Source organism: Apodemus sylvaticus, chromosome 2 (assembly GCF_947179515.1).
Source record: "Apodemus sylvaticus chromosome 2, mApoSyl1.1, whole genome shotgun sequence".
Classification (NCBI taxonomy): domain Eukaryota; kingdom Metazoa; phylum Chordata; class Mammalia; order Rodentia; family Muridae; genus Apodemus; species Apodemus sylvaticus.
In genome coordinates, this window is record NC_067473.1 from 156904114 (window position 1) to 156929559 (window position 25446).

Sequence of the window (25446 nt, forward strand, 5' to 3'; positions counted from 1 at the left end):
ACATATAGAACATAGAAAGAATAATAAATGCTTTAAGGGGAAAAGGCTAAGTAGCATATACAGAGAGACCTATTCATATTGCTCAAACATCTCAGTGGAGACACTAAAAGCCAGAAAGGTCAAGGCAATAGCATTGTAGGTTGTAAAATACCAGAGATGCCGAGATCACTATACCCAGCAAAATTTTCAATCACTATTGATGGAAAAATCAAGATATTGTGTGATAAAGTCAAACTTAAATAATAATATCTATCCACAAATCACTAAAATGATGGCACTAAAATGAAAATTCCAGCCCTAGGAGGTGAACTATATCCATGAAAATAGAGGAAATACATAATGTGTTGGTAGAAAAACCAAAAAAGGGAAATAAGCACACACATACACACACACACACACACACACACACACACATACACACACGAGAGCATACTACCACTTCCAGCACCCCATAAAAATTGTCATTGATATCTCTCAATATCAATGGACTCAATTCCTCAATAAAAGGACACAGGCTACCAGAATGGATCTGAAAACAGGACCAACCTTAAAAAGCATACATGAAACGTCTCAAAATCATAGTTAGTTGTTACCTCCTACTAAAGGTTTGAGGAAAGGGTTTCTAAGCAAATGGACCTAATAGTGAAGATAGAGTAGATGTTCTAAAAAGAGAATTCAAATGAAAATTAATCAAAAGAGATGGGAAAGAACATTCATACTCATCAAAGGACAAATCCACCAAGATGGCACCTCAATTCTTAACATCTGTGCCGCAATCATCGATATTAAAGAAACATCAGTAAACTTCATATCACACATCTATCTCATTGATTGATAGTGGGAGACTATAATACCCCATTCTCACCAATAGATGAGTTATCCAGACAAATGCTCAATAAATACTGGAGCTAAGAGATGTTATAAACAAATTGGACCTTACACAGAAGTTAGCTAATGGAGATCAAAGGATATAAACAAGAAAAAATTCAAGATATCATTATTACAGATAATATGATAGTATACATAAGCAAACCCCAAAATTCTTCCAGGGAACTCATACGGCTAAAGATCGCTTACAATGATGTGCCTGAATACAAGACGTCCTCAAAGAAATAATTAGTAGCCTTCCTATATACAAATAACATACTGAGAAAAAAAAAAACTGGAAAACAATACTCTTCACAATAACCACAAAAGGAAAAAAAAGTATTTTGGGGTAGCTAAATCAAGGAAGCAAAACACTAGCATAAAAAATGTTTAGGTCTTTGAAGAAATAAAAGGAACATATCAAAAGATGGAAAGATCTCCTATGCTCATGGATCTGTAGAATTAACATAATAATCAGTAAAAGAACTTCTACAGGTATCCCAATCCCTAATTTTAAAGTGTACCAAAATGCTATAGTAAAATAAATGTGACAAAGTATTCTCATAAAAAACAGGCATGTTGAGCAATGGAATCAAATTGAAGACCCAGACATAAATCCACACATATAAGGACACCTTAATTTTAATAAAAGAGTCATAAATACACAATAGAAAAAAGAAAGCATCTTCAAAAATGGTGCTGGTCTGACTGGATATCTTCATGTTGAAGAATGCAACTAGACCATATAGCCCTGTACAAAACTCAAGGCAAAATGATGATCAGAACATCAAAACAGACTTGATTGAACACTGAACTTAATGAGAGGAAAATAGTGAATTGCCTTGAAAATATTTATAACTTCCTGTATTATGAATGCTAATTATGTTCCACAAAAAACTCATTACAGAAAGGCAGGAAGATCAATGGAATAGAATTTAAGACCCAGAAAAGAACCCACACATGTACAGTCACTTGATATTTGACAAGGGAGCTAAAAAAAATCTAGTGGACAAAAGACAGCATTTTTAACAAATGGTCCTGGATCAACTGGAGGTCTGCATGCAGAAAAATGCAAATCGACCCATATTTACCTCCTTGTACAAAGCTCAAGTCCATGTGGATCAAAGATCTACACATAAAATCAGACACACTGAAGCTTATAGAGGAGAAAGGGGGGACAAACCTTGAACACATGAGCACAGGGGAAAAGATTCTGAACAGAACACCAATGACTTATGCTCTAAGAACAAGAATCAACAAATGGGACCTCATAAAACTGCAAAGCTTCTGTAAGGCAAAGGACATAGTTGATAGGACAAAAGAGCAACCAACAAATTGGGAAAAGATCTTTACTAACCCTGCATCCAATAGAGGGCTAATATCTAACGTATACAAAGAACTCAAGAAGTTAGTCTCCAGAGAATCAAATAATATTTAAAATGGGGTCCAGGGTAAACAGAGAATTCTGAACTGAGGAAACTGAAATGGCTCTAAAGCATCTAAACAAATGTTCAGCATCCTTAGTTATCAGGGAATTACAAATCAAAACAACATTGAGATTCTACCTTACACTGGTCAGAATGGCTAAGATGAAAAACTCAGGGAACAACAGATGCTGGAGAGGATGTGGGGAAAGAGGAACAAGTCAGAATTACACCAGGCTTCTCACCAGAGACCATGAAATCTAGAAGATGCTGGGCAGAACTCATGCAGACTCTAAGAGAACAGAAATGCCAGCCTAGACTACTATACCCATCAAAAATCTCAATCACTATAGATGGAGAAACCAAGATATTCCATGATAAAACCAAATGTACATAGTATCTTCCCACAAACCCAGCCCTACAAAGGATAATAGGGGGAAAACACCAATTCAAGGAGGGAAATTATACCCTGGAAAAGGCAAGATAATAAACTTCTTTCATCAACCCAAAAGAAGATAACCACTCAAATATAAAATTAACATAAAAATGATAGGAAGCAATAATCACTATTCCTTAATATCTCTTAACATCAATGGACTCAATTCCCCAATACAAAGACATAGACAAACAGACTGGATATGTAAACAGGACCCTACATTTTGCTGCATACAGGAAACGCACCTCAGTGTCAAAGAGAAAAACTACTCTAGAGTAAAATGCTGGGAGACAATTCTACAAGCAAATGGTCTCAGGAAACAAGCCGGAGTTGCCATTCTAATATCAGATAAAACTGACTTTCAACTAAATGGATGGAACTAGAAAGTGTCATCCTGAGTAAGATAACCCAGTCACAAAAGAACATACATGGTATGCACTCATTAATAAGAAGATGCTAGTCCAAAAGCTCAAAATAAACAATTTACAATTCACCCAGCACAGGAAGCTCAAGAAGAAGGACTTAAGTGAGGGTGCTATGGTTTCTCTGAGAAAGGGAACAAAATATTCACAGGAGCAACAAGGGAGGCAATGTGTGGAACAGAGTCTGAAGTAAAGGACACCCAGCGACTGCCCTACCTGGGGATTCATCCTATAAACAGTCACCAAACCCTGACACTATGAAGAGAAGTGTGTACCAAAGGGAGCATGCCATGGCTGTCTCCAGAGGGGCCCTGCCAGAACTTTACAAATGCAGAGTCAGAAACTAGCAACCAACTATTGGACTGAGCTTGGGGTCTCCAACAGAGGATCTGGAGGGTGGTCTGTAGGAGCTGAAGGGATATATAGCCCCATGGGAAGAACAATGACTTTGGACATCCAGACACCCCAAGACTCCCAGGGACTAAACCATCAACCAAGGGGTACACATAGTTCCAGCCAAAAATGTGTCAGAGGAATGTCATGATGGGGATCAGTGAGAGGAGTGGTCCTTGATCAGGTAAAGGCTCAATAGAGGCCCCAACAAAGGGAAAAAGACAAGGGGCATGGGATTTGGGAAGGAGGAGGTAGTGTGTAGGGTAGAGGGGCATATACATGGAGGCAGGGGGTGAGAGTAGGGCTAGGGAATGATTGGGGAGGGGGAATTTTGGGAGGGGTGAAATTGGGAAGAGTTTTACCTTTGTCAATGTAAATGAAGAAGATACTCAATAAAAAATATTTGAAAAAAAAAACTCTTTACACAAGAAACATCTTCTTTACATAGCTTCTGGGAACCTGCTCTTGATGGAAGAAAAACTAGGGAATAGCCTTGAATGTATTTATAGCTTCCTGTATTGTGAATGGTAATTACATTCACCAAAAAAACTGTTTATACAAGAATATCTACATGCAAATGGCTTCTGGGGACCTGCCCTCAGTTACTTCTGATTGGTAGATAAAGATACTGACAGGCAATGTCTAATCAAGGAAGACACAGTTGAGACCTTTAGGATTTCCTGACTTGGGTCAGGGAGGAAGGTAAAGGAGAAAGAGATCCACAATGCCAGGAGAGGTAGAGAAGAAGAGATGTAATGTCTAAGAAGGTTAAGGAGAGGGAGACAGAACTGCCATGTAGGAGCTGAGAGATTGCAGTTCAAGAGAGCTGCACAACTGGATCCAGAGCCGATAAGGTAAAACACAAAATGTAATAAATGATAACTTGGGATTATCAGAGGGAGCTGGATTAGCCAAACAGAGATTTGGAAGTGGCCCAACCATTGAATTGTTTAAGGCATATTAAATTATAAAGGATGACTGTGTGTCTTTTATTTGAGAACCCAGAGATTTGGAGAAGGTAGTGTGGAATGTGCTGCCAAATTTTATTTAATTATTTAATTCTACACATACTAGCATGGGAGACAACTTCCTAAACAGAACAACAATAGGTCAATGAGTAAATAGAACCTCATGACACCAAAAAGCTTCTTCAAGGCAAAGGACAATATCAATAGTAAAATAGCAGTCAACAGCATGGAAAAGGATATTTTCTCAAACTCTAAATCTGACAGAGATAAACTACACAAAATAAATAAATAACTGAAGACACAAGGCCTCACAAAGCACCAATCTAATTTTTAAAATTAGGTACAGAGTTAAACAGACTTCTCAATAGAGGAATGTCAAAGGGATGAAAAACAATTAAAACTCATACTTGAGGGCGGCAGCAGCAACAGCAGCAGCAGCTGGTCCAGAGGAAGGGCTATCATCAGTAGAACCAAGCTGATAGGGTCCAGTCAGACCCTGTGCCCATGACCACTGGCCATAGCTGGCCAGCCGGGCTGCAAACAGCGGAGGATTTACGGCGCCTTTCACCACACAGAAGCCACAACAGAACTCTCCCTTCCGCCAGTCAGTTACGAGGCCTCCATATTGGTTCTCGGATGCCAGAGAGATCAGACAGACTGAGGTACTCAAAAATAACCCGAGACCAACATTGCGGGGGGTCTAAGCCCCACGGGCTTTGGCCTGCACCCAGGCCCTGGGCTGGTCGGGGGCCACAAGTGTGCAGGCCAGGAGGTTGTTTGCCTGGGCCAGTGCGCATGCTGCCACCATTTTGCCTACAGGAAGCCAGAGAGTCCTAGCAGGCAAAACCAAACCAGCTAACAGGCATAGCCCGAGGCTGACATAGCAGGGGTCTAAGACCTTCAGGCCCTGGACTGCCCCCAGGCGCTGGGCTGCTCGGTGGGCCATCTGTATGCCGACCGGCCAGGGGGTTGTTAGCCCACCAGACTCTCCCAGCACTCTCAGGGAGCACGCTCACTCCGCCATCCTGGCCACCTGACAGACCCAATTAACACTCACAGCTGAGGGGAACTTTGCTCGGACATTGGCCTGCCAGGCTTTTGCCTAGACTCAGGGCCTGAGCAGCTAGGCTAGCCTTGTGTGCACCAACCCGGTTGGGAGTTCCGCTGCCAAGCAGAGTGATCAGCATGCAGAAAAGGTCTCTGCAGCATACACCTTTAGCACTCCCTGAAGGAGCAAACGGGCACCATCTGGTTCACAGACACAATCTGGGGCAAAGAACACTAGGGCTGCAAGGGCACCCAAAAGGAGGACAGCACATCAGCAATCTGCAACAGGGGAAAACCTGCCATCCAGTGTTGCAGAAATATCCCTAGAGCCTCTCAGGAGGCTGAAACACCAGCCAGAGACAAGACCAACTAGCTCCAGAGAAAAAGATGCCAAAGGGCAAATGCAGGAACGCTACTAACAGAAATCTAGGCAATATGGCAGCATCTGAACCAAACTCTCCAACATCAGCAAGTCCTGGTTATGCCAACACACCAGAGAAACAAGATATGGATTTAAAATCACTGTTCATGATGCTGCTAGAAGAACACAAAAGGGACATGAATGAATCTCTTAAAGAAATACAGGGGAATATGAATAAGCTAGAAACCCGTATAATGGAAACAAAAAAATCACTTAAAGTAATGCAGGAGAAGAAGGCCCAAGAGATAGAAGCCAATAAAGAAGAAAGGCAAAAAAAAAAAAAAAAAAAAAAAAAAAAAGAAAGAAAAAGAAAACTTAAAGAAATGCAGGAGAACTTGCGTCAACAGGCAGAAGTCATGAAAGAGGAAACATAAAAATCTCTTAAAGAATTACAGGAAAACACAAACAAACAAATGATGGAACTGAGCAAAACCATCCTGGATCTAAAAACAGAAGTAGAAACAACTAAGAAATCACAAAGGGAGACAACTTTGGAGATAGAAGACCTTGAGAAGAAATCAGGGGCCATAGATGCAAATATAAACAACAGAATACAAGAGATGGAAGAAAGAATCTCAGATGCTGAGGATACCATAGAAACCATTGACTCAACTGTCAAAGAAAATGCAAAATGCATCCCAGAACATCCAGAAAATCGAGGATACAATGAGAAGAACAAACCTTAGGATTATAGGTATAGATGAGAGCGAAGATTTACAACAGAAAGGGCCAGCAAATATCTTCAACAAAATTATGGAAGAAAACTTTCCTAACTTAAAGAGAGAGATGTCTATGAATATACAAGAAGCCTACAGAACTCCAGACAGACTGGACCTGAGCAGAAATACCCCCCCCCCCATCTCATAATAATCAAAACCCCAAATGCACTAAACAATGAAAGAATATTAAAGGCAGTAAGAGAAAAAGGCCAAGTAACATATAAAGGAAGACCTATCAGAATCACACCAGACTTCTCACCAGAGACCATGAAAGCTAGAAGATCCTGGGCAGATCTCATGCAGACTCTAAGAGAACACAAATGTCAGCCAAGACTACTATACCCAGCAAAACTCTCATTCACCGTAGATGGAGAAACCAAGATATTCCATGACAAAACCAAATTTACACAGTATCTTTCCACAAACCCAGCTCTGCAAAGAATAATAGGAGGAAAAGTCCAATACAAGGAGGGAAACTACACCCTGGAAAAATCAAGACAGTTACCTTCCTTCATCAAACCCAAAAGAAGATAATCACTCAAATATAAAAAGAACATCAAAAATGACAGGAAGTAATAATCACTATTCCTTAATATCTCTTAACATCAATGGTCTCAATTCCCCAATAAAAAGACATAGACTAACAGACTGGATAAGGAAACAGGACCCTACAATTTGCTGCATACAGGAGACACACCTCAGTGTCAAAGATTAAAAATACCTTAGAGTAAAAGGCTGGAAGACAATCTTACAAGCCAATGGTCACAGGAAACGAGCAGTAGTAGCCATTCTAATATCAGATAAAATTGAATTTCAACCTAAAGTCATCAAAAGATACACAGAAGGACACTTCTTGCTGGTCGAAGAAAAAATCCACCAAGAACTTTCAGTTCTGAACATCTATGTGCCAAATGCAAGGGCACCCTCATTTGTAAAAGAAACTTTACTAAAGCTCAAAGCACACATTGCACCTAACACAATAATTGTGGGGGACTTCAACACTCCACTCTCCTCAATGAACCGATCAGGAAAACAGAAACTAAACAGGGACACAGTAAAACTAATTGAAGCTTTGGACAAATTGGATTTGACTGATATTTATAGAACATTTCACCCTAAAGCAAAAGAATATACCTTTTTCGCAGCACCTCATGGAACCTTCTCCAAAATTGACCATATAATTGGTCACAAGGCAGACATCAACAAATACAAGATGATCGAACTAATTCCATGCCTCCTATCAGATCACTATGGTGTAAGAGTGGTTTTCAATAGCAACAAAAACAACAGAAAGCCCACATACACATGGAGGCTGAATAATACTCTATTCAATGACACCATGGCCAAAGAAGAAATAAAGAAAGAAATCAGAGACTTTTTATAATTTAATGAAAATGAAGGCACAACATACCCAAATCTTTGGGACTCAATGAAAGCAGTGCTAAGAGGAAAACTCATAGCCCTGAGTGCCTCCAAAAAGAAAATGGAGAGAGTATACACTAGCAGCTTAACGACACACCTGAAAGTCCTGGAACAAAAAGAAGTCAATTCACCCAGGAGGAGTAGAAGACAGGAAATCCTCAAACTCAGTGCTGAAATCAATCAATTGGAAACAAAGAGAACCTTACAAAGAATCAACGAATCCAGGATCTGGTTCTTTGAGAAAATCAACAAGATAGATAAACCCTTAGACAGACTGACAAAAGGGTACAGAGAAAGTATCCAAATTAACAAACTTAGAAATGAAAAGGGGATATAATAACAGAAACTGTGGAAATCCAAAAAATCATCAGATCCTACTACAAGAGCCTATACTCAACAAAAATGGAGAATCAGGAGGAAATGGACAATTTCCTTGACAGATACCAAATACCAAAATTAAAGCAGGACCAAATAGATCATCTAAACAGTCCCATAATGCCCAAAGAAATAGAAGGAGCCATAGAAAGTCTTCCAACCCAAAAAAGCACAGGACCAGATGGTTTCAGTGCAGAATTCTATCAGACCTTCAAAGAAGAGTTAACACCAATACTCTTCAAACTAGTCCACAAAATAGGAACAGAAGGAACACTGCCCAATTCCTTCTACGAAGCCACAATTACGCTGATACCAAAACCACACAAAGATCCAACCAAGAAAGAGAACTTCAGACCAATTTCCCTTATGAATATCGATGCAAAAATACTCAATAAAATTCTTGCCAACCGAATCCAAGAACACATCAAAACGATCATCCACCATGATCAAGTAGGCTTTATCCCAGGGATGCAGGGTTGGTTCAATATACATAAATCCATCAATGCAATCCACTACATAAAAAAACTCAAAGAAAAAAACCACATGGTCATTTCTTTGGATGCTGAAAAAGCATTTGACAAAATTCAGCATCCTTTCATGCTTAAAGTCTTGGAAAGAACAGGAATTCAAGGCCCATACCTAAACATAGTAAAAGCAATATACAGCAAACCGGTAGCCAGCATCAAACTAAATGGAGAGAAACTTGAAGCAATCCCACTAAAATCAGGGACTAGAGAGGGCTGCCCCCTTTCTCCTAATCTTTTCAATATTGTACTTGAGGTACTAGCTCAGGCAATTCGACAACCTAAGGAGGTCAAAGGGATACAAATTGGAAAGGATGAAGTCAAACTATCATTATTTGCAGATGACATGATAGTCTACCTAAGTGACCCCAAAAACTCCACTAGAGAACTCCTACAGCTGATAAACAACTTCAACAAAGTAGCAGGTTATAAAATCAACTCAAGCAAATCAGTGGCCTTCCTATACTCAAAGGATAAGCAGGCTGAGAAAGAAATTCGGGAAATGACCCCCTTCACTATAGCCACAAACAGTATAAAGTATCTTGGGGTGACTCTTACCAAACATGTAAAAGATCTGTATGACAAGAACTTCAAGACTCTGAAGAAGTAAATGGAAGAAGGCCTCAAAAAATGGGAAAACCTCCCATGCTCATGGATCGGCAGAATCAATATAGTGAAAATGGCCATTTTGCCAAAAGCAATATACAGATCCATTGCAATACCCATCAAAATCCCAACTCAATTCTTCACAGAGTTAGAAAGAGCAATCCTCAAATTCATCTGGAATAACAAAAGACCCAGGATAGCTAAAACTATTCTCAACAACAAAAGAAATTCTGGGGGAATCAGTATCCCTGACCTCAAGCAATACTACAGAGCAATAGTGTTAAAAACTGCATGGTATTTGTACAGTGACAGGCAGGCGGATCAATGGAACAGGATTGAAGATCCAGAAATGAACACCTATGTCCACTTGACCCTCGACAAAGGGGCTGAAAACACCCAGTGGAAGAAAGATAGCCTTTTCAACAAATGGTGCTGGTTCAACTGGAGGTCAGCATGCAGAAGAATGCGAATTGATCCATCCTTGTCTCCTTGTACTAAGCTCAACTCCAAATGGATCAAGAACCTCCACATAAAGCCAGACACTCTGAAGCTAGTAGAAAAGAAACTGGGGAAGACCCTTGAGGACATCGGTGCAGGGAGAAAGTTTCTGAACAGAACACCAATAGCGTATGCTCTAAGATCCAGAATTGACAAATGGGACCTCATAAAATTACAAAGTTTCTGTAAGGCAAAGGACACCATCAAAAGGACAAATCGGCAACCAACAAATTGGGAAAAGATCTTCACCAATCCTACATCAGATAGAGGGCTAATATCCAATATATATAAAGAACTCAAGAAGTTAGACTCCAGAAAACCAAACAACACTATTAAAAATGGGGTACAGAGTTAAACAAAGAATTCTCACCTGAAGAACTTCAGATGGTGGAGAAGCATCTTAAAAAATGCTCAACTTCATTAGTCATTAGGGAAATGCAAATCAAAACAACCCTGAGATTTCATCTTACACCAGTCAGAATGGCTAAGATTAAAAACTCAGGAGACAGCAGGTTTTGGTGAGTATGTGGAGAAAGAGGAACACTTCTCCACTGCTGGTGGGGTTGCAAATTTGTACAACCATTCCCCAGCCACAGCACACCATCTCCAAGCAGTGAAGGAAGCCAGCTATACACCCAACAGCCACAGAGGATGAGACAGCCAGCACAGCCTGCATCTAGAGCTGATTGGGGACACAGAGGTACATACCCAAATACAACTACAAGAGAGTGGGCCTCGGCTGTCATCTTTGCTTCTGTGACTCTGCAACAGATCGGTAGGCAGGCTTCACCAGAATAGAGGATCACTTGGGACACACCACACCAGGACTCTACCTTCACCCAGGAACTCTGTAGCACCACAGCAATTTGAGCCTGGAGAAAGCAGCTCACTCAAGATTGCTTAGATAGGTCTACAGGCACACATACACAGGAGGGGCAAGGTACAGCCAATGACAGCAGGCCCATCTAACACCAGAGATAACCAGATGGCAAAAGGCAAAGATGGGAACATTGCTAGCAGAAATCAAGGCAATATAGCACCGTCCAAACCCAAATCTCCCACAAGAGCAAGTTTTGGATATCCCAACACACCAGGAAAGCAAGATTTGGATGTAAAATCACAGGTCATGATACTGAGGAAGGGCATCATGGAGGGCTTCAAGAAGGACATAATTAACTCCCTTAAAGAAAGACAAGAGAACACAATTAAACAGTGAGAAGCCCTTGAAGAACAAAGGGAAAACACAACAAAATAGGTGAAGGAATTAAGCAAAGTAATCCAGGATCTGAAGAAAGAGGTAGAAACAATAACAAAATCACAAAGGGAGACAACATGAGACATTGAAAACCTAGGAAAGAAGTCAGGAGTCATGTATCCAAGCATCAACAATAGAATACAATAGATGGAAGAGAGAATATCACATGCAGAAGATACCATAGAAAGCATTGATACAATAGCCAAAGAAAATGGAAAATGCAAAAAGCTCCTGACCCAAAATATCCAAGAAATCCAGGACAAACTGAGAAGACCAAACCTAAGCATTATAGGCATAGAAGAGAGTGAAGATCTCTAACTGAAAGGGCCAGTAAATGTCTTCTACAAAATTATGGAAGAAAACCTCCCTAACCTAATGAAAGAGATGCCCATGAACATACAAGAAGCCTAGAGAACTCCAAATAGATTTAACCACAAAAGAAATTCATCTTGTCATATAATAATTAGAACTCCAAATGTACTAAGCAAAGAATATTAAAAGCAGTAAGGGACAAAAGCCAAGTAACATAAGGTAGACCTATCAGAATTATACCGGATTTCTCACCAGAGACTATGAAAGCCAGAAGAGCCTGGGTAGACATCATACAGAAACTAAGGGAACACAAATGCCGACCAAAACTGCTATATCCAGCAAATCTTTCAATTACCGTAAATGGAGAAACCAAGGTATTTCATGACAAAAACAAATTTACACAGTATCTTTCCACAAATCCAGCCCTTCAAAGGATAATGAATGGAAAATAGCAACAAAGGGAGGGAAACTACACATAAGAAAAAGCAAGAAAGTAATTTTTCAATAAACCCAAAAGAAGATAACACAAACATAAAAATTACATCAAAACCAGCAGGAAGCAGCAATCTCTATTCCTTAATATCTCTTAACATCAATGGACTCAATTCCCCAATAAAAAGACATAGGCTAACAGACTGGATTCGTAAACAAGACTCAACATTTTGCTGCATACAGGAAAGCATCTCAGTGTCAAAGACAAATACTTCCTAAGAGTAAAAGGCTGGAAAACAGTTCTCCAAGCAAATGGTTTCAGAAAACAAGTTGGAGTAGCCATTCTAATATTAGATAAAATAGACTTTCAACCAAAAGTCATCAAAAAAGATACAACAGACCACTTTATGCTCATCAAAGGAAAAATCTCCTAGGAAGAACTCTCAATATTGAACATCTATGCCCCAAATACAAGGGCACCTGCATTCATAAAGAAAACCTTACTGAAGCTTAAAGCATACATTGCACCCCACACAATAATTGTGGGGGACTTAAACATCCCACTTTCTTCAATGAACAGAACAGGGAAACACAAACTAAATGGAGTCACAGTGAAACTAACAAGATTTGGGCCAAATGGACTTAATAGATATCTAAAGAACATTTCATCCTAAATCAAAAGAATATACCTTCTCAGCACCTCATGGTACCTTCTCCAAAATTGACCATATAATTGGTCACAAAACAGACCTCAACAGATATAAGATGATCAAACTAATCCCATGTCTCCTATCAGATCACTTTGGAATAAGGGTCATCTTCAATAGCAACAAACACAACAAAAAGCACACATACACATGGAAGCTGAGCAATTCTCCTCTCAATAATACCTTGATCAAGGAAGAAATAAGGAAAGAAATCAAAGACTTTTTAGAATTTAATGAAAATGAAGGCAAAACATACCCAAATTTATGGGACACAATGAAAGCAGTGCTAAGAGGAAAACTCATAGCACGGAGTGCCTACAAAAAGAAGCTGGAGAGAGCATACACTACCAGTTTAACAGAGCACCTGAAAGCTTTAGAACAAAAAGAAGCTAATGCACCCAAGAGGAGTAGAAGGCAGGAAATCATGAAACCCAAGGCTGAAAACAACCAACAAGATAGATAAAACTTTAGTCATACTAACCAGATGACACAGAGACAGTACCCAAATTAACAAAATCAGAAATGAAAAGGGGGATATAACAACAGAAACTGAAGAAAGGCAAAAAAGTATCATTTCCTACTTTGTTGAGAAGCCTTACTCAACAAAACTGGAAAATCTGGAGGAAATGGACAATTTCCTAGACAGATACCAATTACCAAAATTTAATCAGGATCAGATAGACCATCAAAATGGACCCATAACCCCTAAAGAAATAGAAGTTGTCATTGACAGTCTCCCAACCAAAAAAAGGACAGGACCAGATGGCTTTAGTGCAGAATTCCATCATATATTCAAAGGAGACATAATGCCAATGTTCTTCAAACTATTCCACAAAATAGAAACGGAAGGAACATTACCCAACTCATGCTATGAAGCCACAATTTTGCTGATAGCAAAACCACACAATGATGCAATAAAAAAAAGAGAACCTTAGACCAATTTCCCTTATGAATGTCGATGCAAAAATACTCAATAAAATTGTTGCCAACTGAATACAAGAATACATCAAAACAATCATTCACCATGGTCAAGTAGGCTTCATCCCAGAGATGCTTAACATCCTTAGTCATCAGGGAAATGTAAGTCAAAACAGCCTTGAGATTTTATCTCACACCAGTCATAATGGCTAAGGTCAAAACCTCAGGAGAAAACAGGAGCTGGCAAGGATGTAGAGAAAGAGGAACACTCCCTGACTGCTGGTGGGGTTGCAAGCTGGTACTACCACTCTGGAATTCAGTCTGGCGGTTCCTCAGAAAACTGTGAATGATACTTCCAGAGGACTCTCCTCTACCACTCCTAGGCATACACCCAGAGGATTGCCCAGCATGTAATAAGGACACATGTTCCACTATGTTCATAGCAAAGTTATTTGTAATAGCCAGAAGCTGGAAAGAACCCAGATGTCCCTCAACGGAGGAATGGATACAGAAAATGTGGTATATATTCACAATGGAGTACTATTCAGCCATTAGAAACAATGAATTAATGAAATTCTTAGACAAATGGATGGAACTGGAGGACATCATCCTAAGTGAGGTAATCCAGTCTCAAAAGAACACTCATGGTATGCACTCACTGATAAATGGATATTGGCCTAGAACCTTGGAATACCCAAGACACAATGCACATATCAAATGATGCTCAAGAAGAAGGAAGGATGGCCCCTGGTCCTGGAAAAGCTCAGTGCAGCAGTGTTGGGTAATACCAGTACAGCGAAATGGGAAGGGGTGCATTGAGTAATATGGGGAAGAAAAAGGGCATATGGTACTTTTGGGGAGGGGGGGTCCAGGAAAGGGAAAATCATTTGAAATGTAAATAAAGAATATATCAGAAAAAACATCCAACTTGTATAAAAAAATAAATAAATAAAATAAAATGTAAACTGCATGGAGATTAAAATGTAAAAAAAAGGAAAATGCAAATAAAACTACTTTGAGCTTCTATTGTACACATGTTAAAATGGCTAAGATCAATTAAACAAGTGACAGCTCATGACTGCAAGGAAATGGAGCAAGGGGAACACTCTCGCATTGATGGAGGGAGTACAAACTTGTACAGCCACTATAGAAATAATTATGATGGGTCCTCAGAAAATTGAGAATCAATATACCTCAATACCCACCTATACCACTCTTGAGCATATACCAAAAGGACACTACATCTTACCACAAGGATTATTGCTCAATTAGTTCATAGTGGCTTTATTTAAAATAGCTAGAAACTGGAAGCAAAATAGATGTTTCTCAATGGAAGAATGGATAAATAAAATGTGGTACATTTGCATTATGGAGTACTATTCCAGAGAGGGTAAGTAACAAGGAGGTTTTCTGGGGTTAGGGGGTGGACATGTAACATGGATCTCCCTGAAATAGAAAAGAGAATAGATTTTGTGGTTAGACTAGAGGGTGTGTGGAGATGGGAACAAGAAGGAAAAAGATTGGGGAGGGAGATACAAGGAAAGAGGGTATGGACAGAGAGACAACGGGAGACATGGAATAGCATTTAGAGGCAATGTCAAAACCTAGTGAAATGGAATTTCCTAAAACCTATGATGGTAACTGTAGTGAGAACTTAGTAGTGGAGGATATGGAACCTGAACTGCCCATTTTTGTAACCAGGCAAGCCTATCAGTGGAGCACCAGGGATACCAACCGATTTACCAAATCTTGGACTCAGAATTTGTCCTGATGTTCTGGGGCAATGATTGCTCAGAATTGGAGGGAGTGACCAAGCAATGACTGGTCTAACTTAAGACACAACCCTTGAGAGGCAATCCATGAAAGACACTGTGTGGATGGCCAGGAACAAGAAGCTGGGTGATCAGAGACCTAAGGTAAAACCAAGTACAATAGACCACCACAACAGCAACAAGTCAAAGAATAGATTCCTAAGGATATTCTGCTCTAGTCATAGAGCAGTGCCAAGTCCAGTTTTCATCAGAGAGGCATAATCTTGCAACCAAGGGGAGCCTGTAAAGCTCAGGCTGGTTTCAAACATATGATCCTTTTGTCTCAGCCTCACATAGGCTGGATAACAGTCATGGATGATATTGTCTAGCTTCATAAAATATATGTTCTTTTAGGATCTGTTTACCAAAACAAGCTATTGACACCAAATACACCTAAAATCCTTAGGCCATATTTGTAGTTGCATAAGTCTTTAGTGATATGTGCTATCATTACTTCATAGAAAATTAAAAACAATAATAAAAAGATGTAACAATTAAATAACATAAATATTACTGTATGGATTTGCTTAAACTAGGAAAACTGTTTTCTCAACATCATGCACATATTGTTTTCTAATAGAAATGTTAGCTCAACTTTAAATCCTATGATGTGTTTTTTTCTAACTCTATTTCCTTATGCTACTTTATGCACCAGAATAAACATGAATACATTGAGAAAGAGATAGTAGCAAAAATAATTATGCTAGCATAAGAAGTACTTTTCTAACACTAACTATGACAGATTACAAATCAAAATGCAGAACTTACAAGGCAGGGCTAAATACTCTAGGAAAATTTAAGAACAGCTATTGCTACCTTCCATGGGAGTGGAGCCTGGAGTATACTTTTATCCAGTGAGCCTTCTTCCACTCTGAGTGACAGCTCTTCATGAAGTGCCTGGGCAATGGCATACACAGCTGCATGGACTTTGGAGCTATAGGGAGAGGTATTCATATCCCAAACATGCGGAGGTCGTGTGCTCAGGCTACCATTTTGCTCACATTGACTTAGTTCCCTGACTCTGTGCTGATAGAAAATTGGACATTCAAATAAAATCGACCACACTTCCTGGATAAAGATATCATGAGGGTATTTTTTAGGTTGAACACTTCTGAGAAAATCCTTGAATCCCAGAATTTCATCCATGTGAAGAGAAAATGATAATCCTCCACCAAAATATGTATAAACTTCATTTTGTTCAAGGGCTACTGGGGTGGTATACCAATTAGAATTTGTGATCCAAATATTACCAAAAGCAGGATGGCAAGTGATTAGAGGGACAATCATCAGAAAATCATGAGTGTCACCAAATGCAACAACAACACGTGTAAATGTTATTCTTTCCATTAAAATGTGCCAGTCTAATGTATCATGAGAAGGAAATGCTGGACCCTTTTCTGCAAATGCAACACAAAGTCCATGGCTCTTCATCTCCTCTGTGATGTCCCTAAGGAAGAGTTCTCCCATCATATCATCTGGGATGACTAGACCAACCCAGACCCAAGTGAAGTATAGCAGTAGTTGAATAATTCCCTGGTACAGAGCTGCAGTGTGCTCAGGAAACTGGTAAGGAGATTGGAGCTCGACTCTGGTCCCAAGACTTGGGTCAAAAGGAGCATAGCTGATCTGAACAGAAAGAAAGTTACTACTTAAGACAATTAGATTTATTCTCAAATAATTCGGTTTACTTTTTCTGTTTATTCATTCTAGGAGACATTAAACAGTGAAATAACTTTGCTAAGAAATGCCAATTTGTTCCTTATGTCACTAACTTCTTACTTTGTACATGAAATGTATTTTTTTCTTTGCACTTTTATAGAACATACCAAACAGGGCTACAGAGTGTCTATCAGTTGATCTCAGTTCAGGTAATACAAGTAAAACATGAGCATTTGCAACTCTCTCACTTATCATACCAAAACTTTCATCTTCCTGATAATAGAAGTGGAGAAACATTAACACTAAAGACCTTTTACTTGATGTCACTAATCCATAACTATCTAATAAAGAGGAATCAATGGAGCATTTGTAAAATCCAGTAGTGAAGTTCCTATGTCTTATGTATTTTTAAATCTGTACTTAACTAACCTAAAATATGTTTGCTTAGGGTAGAAGGCTAACTATCTACCTCAATCTTTATTGTAAATTCTCTGTTAAGAGGACACTCTGGTCACCCACATCTCAATGCTATCCTTCTTACCAAAACACTTCAGTTGAGTTGTCTACACTGTCATTACTTTGGACTTTATCACATCCCCTGGGAGATAGTGAGTGGGCTAGATCATTATTTACCTAATTTGCTATATCAAATGACCGATTATCAAAATTTACTTCACTTAATCTAATATTGGCCTGAAGCATTCCTTTTCCTAAATATGTGCTCTTTAATGAGTTGCAGGATTCTTTTAGTCAAGGAACATATTTCCATGGTTTGACCAACATTATCAGTCTGCCTTACTGAATCTTCTATCTCTCATTACACTGGTGGTATCAGAATATCCTGATGTCTATGGCTCAGATTGAAACTCGATCTCCTTTCTATACAAATTCCCTAAATAAAATCACCTAAAATCAGATGCCAACTAGGTCATGCCCCAAACCACAGTTCTGTGCACTGACTTCTCCCCAGGTATCTGAGTTTAGACATTTAGGGAACATTTCTCTTATTGGATCCAAAATCATGAAAACTGAATACAAACACTCAATATATGTTAATTAATTGGGATAAAGGGCTGGATGGGGAGAAGAAAATGTAATACAAAACAAGAAATCACAAAATTAAGTAAACATGAATGCTTTGAGGAGAAACAGTAGCTTAAAGAAATATTCAATTTTTAATAAATGCACAAAAGTAAGAAACTTAAATAGATGTCACATGACAATACACTTTTATATTAATAAACTCTGATAACTGGTTCATGAGTCACAAAAAAATGATTAATAAAACAAAATTAACATAAATATGTTAATTCAGCATATATCTAAAAATCTGAATGAACTACTTTTAAACTATAAATTAAAAAAAAATGTCTCAAGTGTGGCAAATCATATCCAAAATATAAGGTAAAATCTGTGGTAGAGAGACCTGTTGACTCTGCTGACAGGACAAGCCCAGGATTCTTTCTAGCCTCCAATCCAGGTGTTATTCTCTGGAAGAGGCTGTTCCTCAAGGGAGATGGGCTGAAAACACAGAAGAGCTATAGTTTGTCACTCCCTATGCCTAAAAGGTCTATGGCAGGCTGCCCTCTCAGAAGAGAACTGATCATTTAACACTGACCTACTGTAGGTGCTGAGAATGTGGAGTGACAGCACCTCACAGTGTCTGCAGGAAAGTGAACATACCTGGATGAGTCTGCCTCAGGACAAAGGGGTCAAAATGGGAGGTCACAATGGAGACAAATTGAATAGTTAGATTAGAGGAAGCTTGGCTTAGGCAGTTTATGAAGGGAGGATTTAGTTCGCTGTCTTCCAGACTAGGAGCTGACCTCAACATCAGATGCTAACTGTGGAATCTGATATATATTTAATCATGAGGCAGAGGAGGAGGCTCTGTGCATTGGAAGTGCATGTTTGGTAAGCATAAGGGCCACCATTAGAATCCTCAGCATCCTCATAAAAAGTCAGACATAACTGAGTATGTGCTTGTACCCTAACACAGCATGATAGAGACAGGTAAATGTCTAGAGCCTGCTGAGTAGTCAGCTCAAAAGCTCAAGCTTCCAGTTCTGTAAAAGACCCTGATTCAAAGCAGCAGTGTAGAAAGTGATGGAGGAAGAATGTCTGGCATCCAGATGTACTGACATGCCTACCTACAGAGTCCTGACAGATACCGTATGTGCCACACATTACACACAAACACACATACACTCATGCACACCCATATTCACATGCACTCTCTCTCTCTCTCTCTCTCTCTCTCACACACACACACACACACACAAACACACACATACACACATGGTCAAACACAAGCACACACTCATGTACACATACACACACTAAAGAGAGACAGAGAGGGGGAGAGAGAGACTCAGAGAGATAGAAAAGGAACAAACAACTATGGCACCTCTATGAGGCCATAATTGCTCAATACTAGAACTCAAAGAGAGTAAGAAAAATGGCATGAGTTACTCTGTTGTATAGATTAACCAATATTCACAAACAATCACAAACATGGCTCACATAAGCAGGTACATGCAATAAGAGAATCAATTCTGAAACTAAATATAACTTAGCAAACAGGCATTTGGTGGAGAAACTTTAAAATATGGAGGAAAATAACTGAAAACAAAAGATAACCAAATAAACCTCCTGAAAATTACTATTCAAGTAATTAAAATGAAAATCTACGATTGAACAACCTTTGTAAATTGTCTTCAACTCAAGGATGTGCTCTGAAAATGTGAAAATGAATCAAGAAAGAAAGATGTAGGACTCAGCATATAGAGGACCCCACATACAGAAGTGGTTGAGAACAGACATAAAGCACTCATGCTGGAGAAGATAAGAAATGGAAAGAAAGGAGTATCTGTCATCAGTAAAGTTGGTATGATTTGCATATACTAGGATTCATTTAAATACACTAGAGATTGTTACTTATTCTACACAGAAAAATCCCAAACAAAAATGTCAACATGGTAGAGGAAAGGAAACATGTATATAATACAGTCTGTCCATAGTAGTTACTGTGACGATATGTGAATAGAATTGTTATAGTCCTAGTGCTTTCTGATGCTCTAAAATTGGATACAAAAGAAAGGCAGTATTAACAATGGTAAGTGGAAAAGGAAACTTTATTGGAGTTGTAAGAATACAGGCTGTCATTACTGTTATTTATATTTTTTCAATGTCAAATGTTTTGAAATTAAATTAATTTTACAAACATTATTTCATCTTAAGAAAAAATTATTCTTCAGAGTTAAAATGATAACAAAATAGTAAATTATTAAACAGTCTTATACCTCATCAATAAACAATAACTGGAATAATTGTCATTTATTATTGTGTTACTATGTTTTAACCTAAAGAACCAATATTTTTTATGTACCTGTGGGACATTGTAGAGACTTAAAACTCGGGAAATCTGAGTTGATATCGCTGTTGAAATGCCTCCTATTACTGCAACCAGCTTATCAGTCTTCTTGGGCCTGCAGGTATAGTTAGGAATTGGGGGGCTCTCTCCTGAGAGCAAAGCTATAGAACTTTCCAAGGCTCTCTTCTCATTAAAGTCAACATTGAAGAGAAAGAATCCCAGTGACATATTGAATAGAATTATTGGGTCCTTGTTGATTTTTTCTATAGCAAAAACCATTGCCAACATGTGCTGATAATGGTTAGTTAGATCCCTAGTAGGAAAAATCAGAAAGATCATTTTTGTGTTTTTTATATTAATTTTTAACTAAAATATAATTATATCCTTTACTTCATTCTCCTTTCTGAATAAAATTCCTCCCATGCTACCTCTCAAATTCTGGATTTTGTTTATAACAATTCCAAGAAACAAGCAGGATATTCTATATTTAAAATGTCGAGAAAATAGTCATAAAAAAAGAAGACTCATAGTAAAACATTATCAAATTTACAATTTTTGACTTTTTTTTGAGACAGAGTCGTGCTTATTCGTCCCAGGTTAAATTTGAACTCACTATGTTGACTAGGTTAAACTCAGGCTCACAGAAATCCACCTGGCTCTTCTTCTCAAGTTCTAAAATTAAAGGTTTGCATCACCACATACTTTCAAATGTACAATTTTCAATTTTTACTGTGCAATTTATGTCTGAGAAATTAAAATGGAGGAATAAAGCATGTGGGAAATAGCAAACATTGAAACTTAGCATTTCAGGTGGCCGTTAAATATAGGATGAACCTCAGGAAAATGCACAGTGCTTTATCAACCACAGTAATTTAAAAGTAATCCTGTCAAGTAAACTTAAACAGGAAAAATAAAATGTTCTCAGTACAATATAGTAAATTCCTGCAAAGAAAATTGTTTTCAACTGCAAAGGGCTTTCAAAACCTTCCTACATAGTTAAGAGAATTCAGTATGAATAGGAGAGAGATACACAGAGAGTGAGTCATGGCTGAGTAGGTATTGGCATTTGGTGGCTACCGGGGAAGGGAGAGCCAGTGTCCTTACAGGTTTGCCCTAGTAGATTTCTTATACTCTAGACGATGGCCTATATTCCTGTAGAAATTGCAAGCCTAAATGAATGCAGATTACAAATTGAGAGAGAGAGAGAGAGAGAGAGAGAGAGAGAGAGAGAGAGAGAGAGAGAGAAAGAGAGAGAGAGAGAGATCCCATGAATTTGGAGATAGGAGACATTGGAGGGAAAGCACTGGAGGTGGGTAAGATCAATATATATTTTATACATGTATGAAATTTTGAAGCAATAATTTTTTAAAAGAGAGAAGCTAAACACTTACACAATAACAGAATCTGGTATATTTGTTGTATCATTAAGGCCAAATATAATTCTACTGTCTCCAGCAGTCACTCTGAGGGAAAAGAATCCTCCAATAACAAAATCCCCATCTTGAAAGTAGCCAGGAGAAGCAGGTATACTTAAGGAGAAACAAGAAATTTGTCCCTGAGATACAATTAGAAAAATAAGGAAAAAGAAAGCAATGAATAATTTCATATTAACATTGATAAATAATTGATAAAACCCAGATGTCTGTTCAGTTGAGAATCTTGGACTAATCAGCCCTCATAGCACATCGACAAACTGTTAAAACCTGTGTCTGTCTGGTCCATGTGGATCAAGGTTATAAAGCATTGTTTTGTCCTGACACAGACCCACCAGTATCCAAACACTCCCTCAGTTCTTGGAAATATAATCTGCTTTGCACCTACTTAGTCCTAGATTATGTCCACTTTATAGAGTGACTTTGAGTCCCCAATGGCTCAAGAACATCTCACTTGGCACCTGTGGATCCTAATTCCCAAAAGGAAAACATAATTAAAAACAATAGTGAAGTCCTCTAAAACACCCGAAGGGTTTGTATACTCACTGAGCTGAGACTTCTCAAGTTCTCAAGGTAAAGAGAGAGTAACCAGTGGAAACGTAATCAAGTTATGGACGGTCATTTAAAGGAGGCATCAAAGAGCTCAGTGTGTGTGAGCAGAAGGGCTGGACACTTAATTATTTAACATCAGGGTCATTTTAGAATATTTCTGTAAGGAAAAGAAAAAGCCACAGCTATATTGGGCCAAATGTAAACTTGTGTATTTTTATTGAATATTTTATGTATTTACATTTTAAATGTTATCCCCTTTACCTGTTTCCCTGCCAGAACCCTTTAAACCACCCCCTGGCTTCTGTGAGTGTGCTCTCCCACCCACTCACCCAATCCTACCTCACTGAACTGTCATTCCCCTACATTGAGAAATAAAGCCTTAACAAAAGCAAGGAACTCTTCTCCCATTGATGCCAGACAATGCCATCCGCTGCTGCATATGCAGTTGGAGCCATGGGTCCCTCTATGCTTGCTCTTCGGTTGCTATTTTGGTCCCCTGAAGCTCTGGGGAGTCTAGTTGGTTGATATTGTTGTTCTTGCTATGGGGTGGCAAACGACTACAGCTACTTCAGTCCTTTCTCTAACTCTTCCGTTGAGGTTCCCATGCTCAGGTCAATGGTTGGCTGTGAATACCCATTTCTGTATTTGTCAGACAAATACAGAGTCTCTCAGGAGGCAGCTGTATCAGACTCCTGTCAACAAGGACTTCTTGGCATCTGCAATCATGACTGTGTTTGGTGGCTTCATATGGGATGGATCCCCAGGTGGAGCAGTTTCTGGATGGCTTTTCCTTCAGTATATGCTCCACTATTTGTCCCAGTATTTCCTTTAGACCAATTTTAACCAAATTCTGGGTTAAAATTTTTGAGAAGGGTCAGTGGCCCCATCCCTCAACTGAGGGCTGTGCCTATCCTGATCCTGCACCCCTTTTTAACTCTACCCCTCCTCTTTTCCTCCCAAGTCCCTCATGGCCTCCATCTCTCAGGATTACTTTGTTTACCCTCCTAAGAAGGAATAGAACATCTACTCTTTGGTATTCCTTCTTCTTGACCTTCATGTTGTCTGAAAATTTTTATTATGGGTATTCTGAGCATTTTTTTCTAATATCCTCTTATAAATAAGTCTATACCATAGCTGTTCTTTTGTGACTGTGTTACATCATTCGGGATAATATTTTTTAGTTTTGTCCATTTGCCTAGGAATTTTATGATGATATTGTTTTTAACAGCTGAGTAGTAGTCGTAAGTGTACTACATTTTCTGTTCCCATTCCTCTGCTGAGGGACATCTGGATTCTTTAGAGCTACTGGCTATTATAAACAAGGTTGCTATGAACATAATGGAACATGTGTCCTAGGTATATGATGGAGCATCTTTTGGGCATATGCCCAAGATTTGTATAGCTGGGTCCACTATGTTCAATTTTCTGAGGAATCCACAGACTGATTTCCAGAGTGGTTGTACCACCTTGCAATCCCACCAAAAATGGAGGAGTGCTCATCCTTCTCCACATCTTCGTCAGCATCTGCTGTCACCTAAGTTTTGATCTTAGCCTTTCTGACTGATGTGAGGTAGAATCTCATGGTTATATTGATTTCCATTTCTGTGATAACTAAGAATGTTGAACATTTCTTTAGGTACTCCTCATCCATTCCATATTCCACAGTTGAGATAAAACTGAGAAAATTCAAAAAATCATCAAATCATAATAAAGCAATATAGAGCAAATCCATATCCAACATCAAACTAAATGGAGAGAAACTTGAAGCAATCCCACTAAAATCGGGCACTAGACAAGGTTGTCCACTGTCTCCATACCTATGCAATATAGTACTGGAAGTTCTAGCGAGAGCATTTAGACAACAAAAGGAGGCCAAATGGATAAAAAATGGAAAGGCAGAAGTCAAAATATCAGTATTTGCAGATGATATGATAGTATACTTAAGCAACCCATAAAACTCCACCAGAGAACTCCTACAGCTGATAAACAAGTTCAGCAAAGAGGCTGCATATAAAATTAACTCGAACAAATCAGTAGCCTTCCAGTACTCAAAGTATAAACAGGCTGAGAAAGAAATTAGGGAAAAGACACCATTCAGAATAGTCACAAATACTATAAAATGCCTTGGTGCGACTCTAACCAAGCAAGCGAAAGGTACCTACAACAAGAACTTCCAGTGCCTGAAGAAAGAAATCGAACTTAGGTGTTTTTGACATATTACATTATGTATGCTTATGAATACAATGTTTTGAAACATGGAAAATCAACTCTCACAGAGCTTTTAATAAGGTAAGAACCTATAGGTCAGAATGTGTACAGAGACTTTGTTGCTTAGAACATGAAGATCCTCAGCTTATCTCTTTGGATCTGCTGACTTCAGGATGGTTATCTTTGACATTACAGGTAGTATCCACATATAAGTGATATAATACTACATTTGTCCTTTTGGGTCTGGGTTACCTCACTCAAAATGAGATTTTCAACTTCCATCTATTTGCCTGCAAATTTTATGCCATTTTTTTTTAGCAGATAAGTAATATTCCATTGTGTAAATATACCACATTTGCTATATCCATTCTTCAGCTGAGGGACATTTATGTTGTTTCTAGTTATTGCCTATTATGAGTAAAGCTGCTATGAACATAGCTGAGCAAGTGTCTTTGCTTTACAGTGGAGAATTCTTTGGGTAAATGCCTAAGAATTGTACAGCTGGGTCCTGATGAAGACCCATTTTATTCCAAGTTTATTGTATCTGTTCTGACTTGCTTTTTGACTTCTCAATTTTGACGAAGTTTCCATAATGTCCTGAGAAGGTATTTCCTTTGTGTTTCACTGAAATATTCTGTACATTTGAGTTAGGTCCATCTGAATC

At 38.7% G+C, this 25446-nt stretch overlaps 1 protein-coding gene across 1 annotated transcript in view; it reads right to left on the minus strand.

Moving 5' to 3' along the window:
• The window catches only part of LOC127677639 (vomeronasal type-2 receptor 26-like), a 42291-nt gene extending 20096 nt beyond the window's left edge, over positions 1 to 22195 (minus strand). The window contains exons 1-3 of the mRNA XM_052172678.1: positions 21981 to 22195; positions 20605 to 20902; positions 16374 to 17183 (exon numbers count right to left, since the gene is read on the minus strand). Coding sequence (XP_052028638.1) covers positions 16374 to 17183; positions 20605 to 20902; positions 21981 to 22195 — 1323 coding nt within the window. The remainder of the gene's footprint in view (positions 1 to 16373; positions 17184 to 20604; positions 20903 to 21980) is intronic.
• Between the last annotated feature and the right edge of the window lie 3251 nt (positions 22196 to 25446).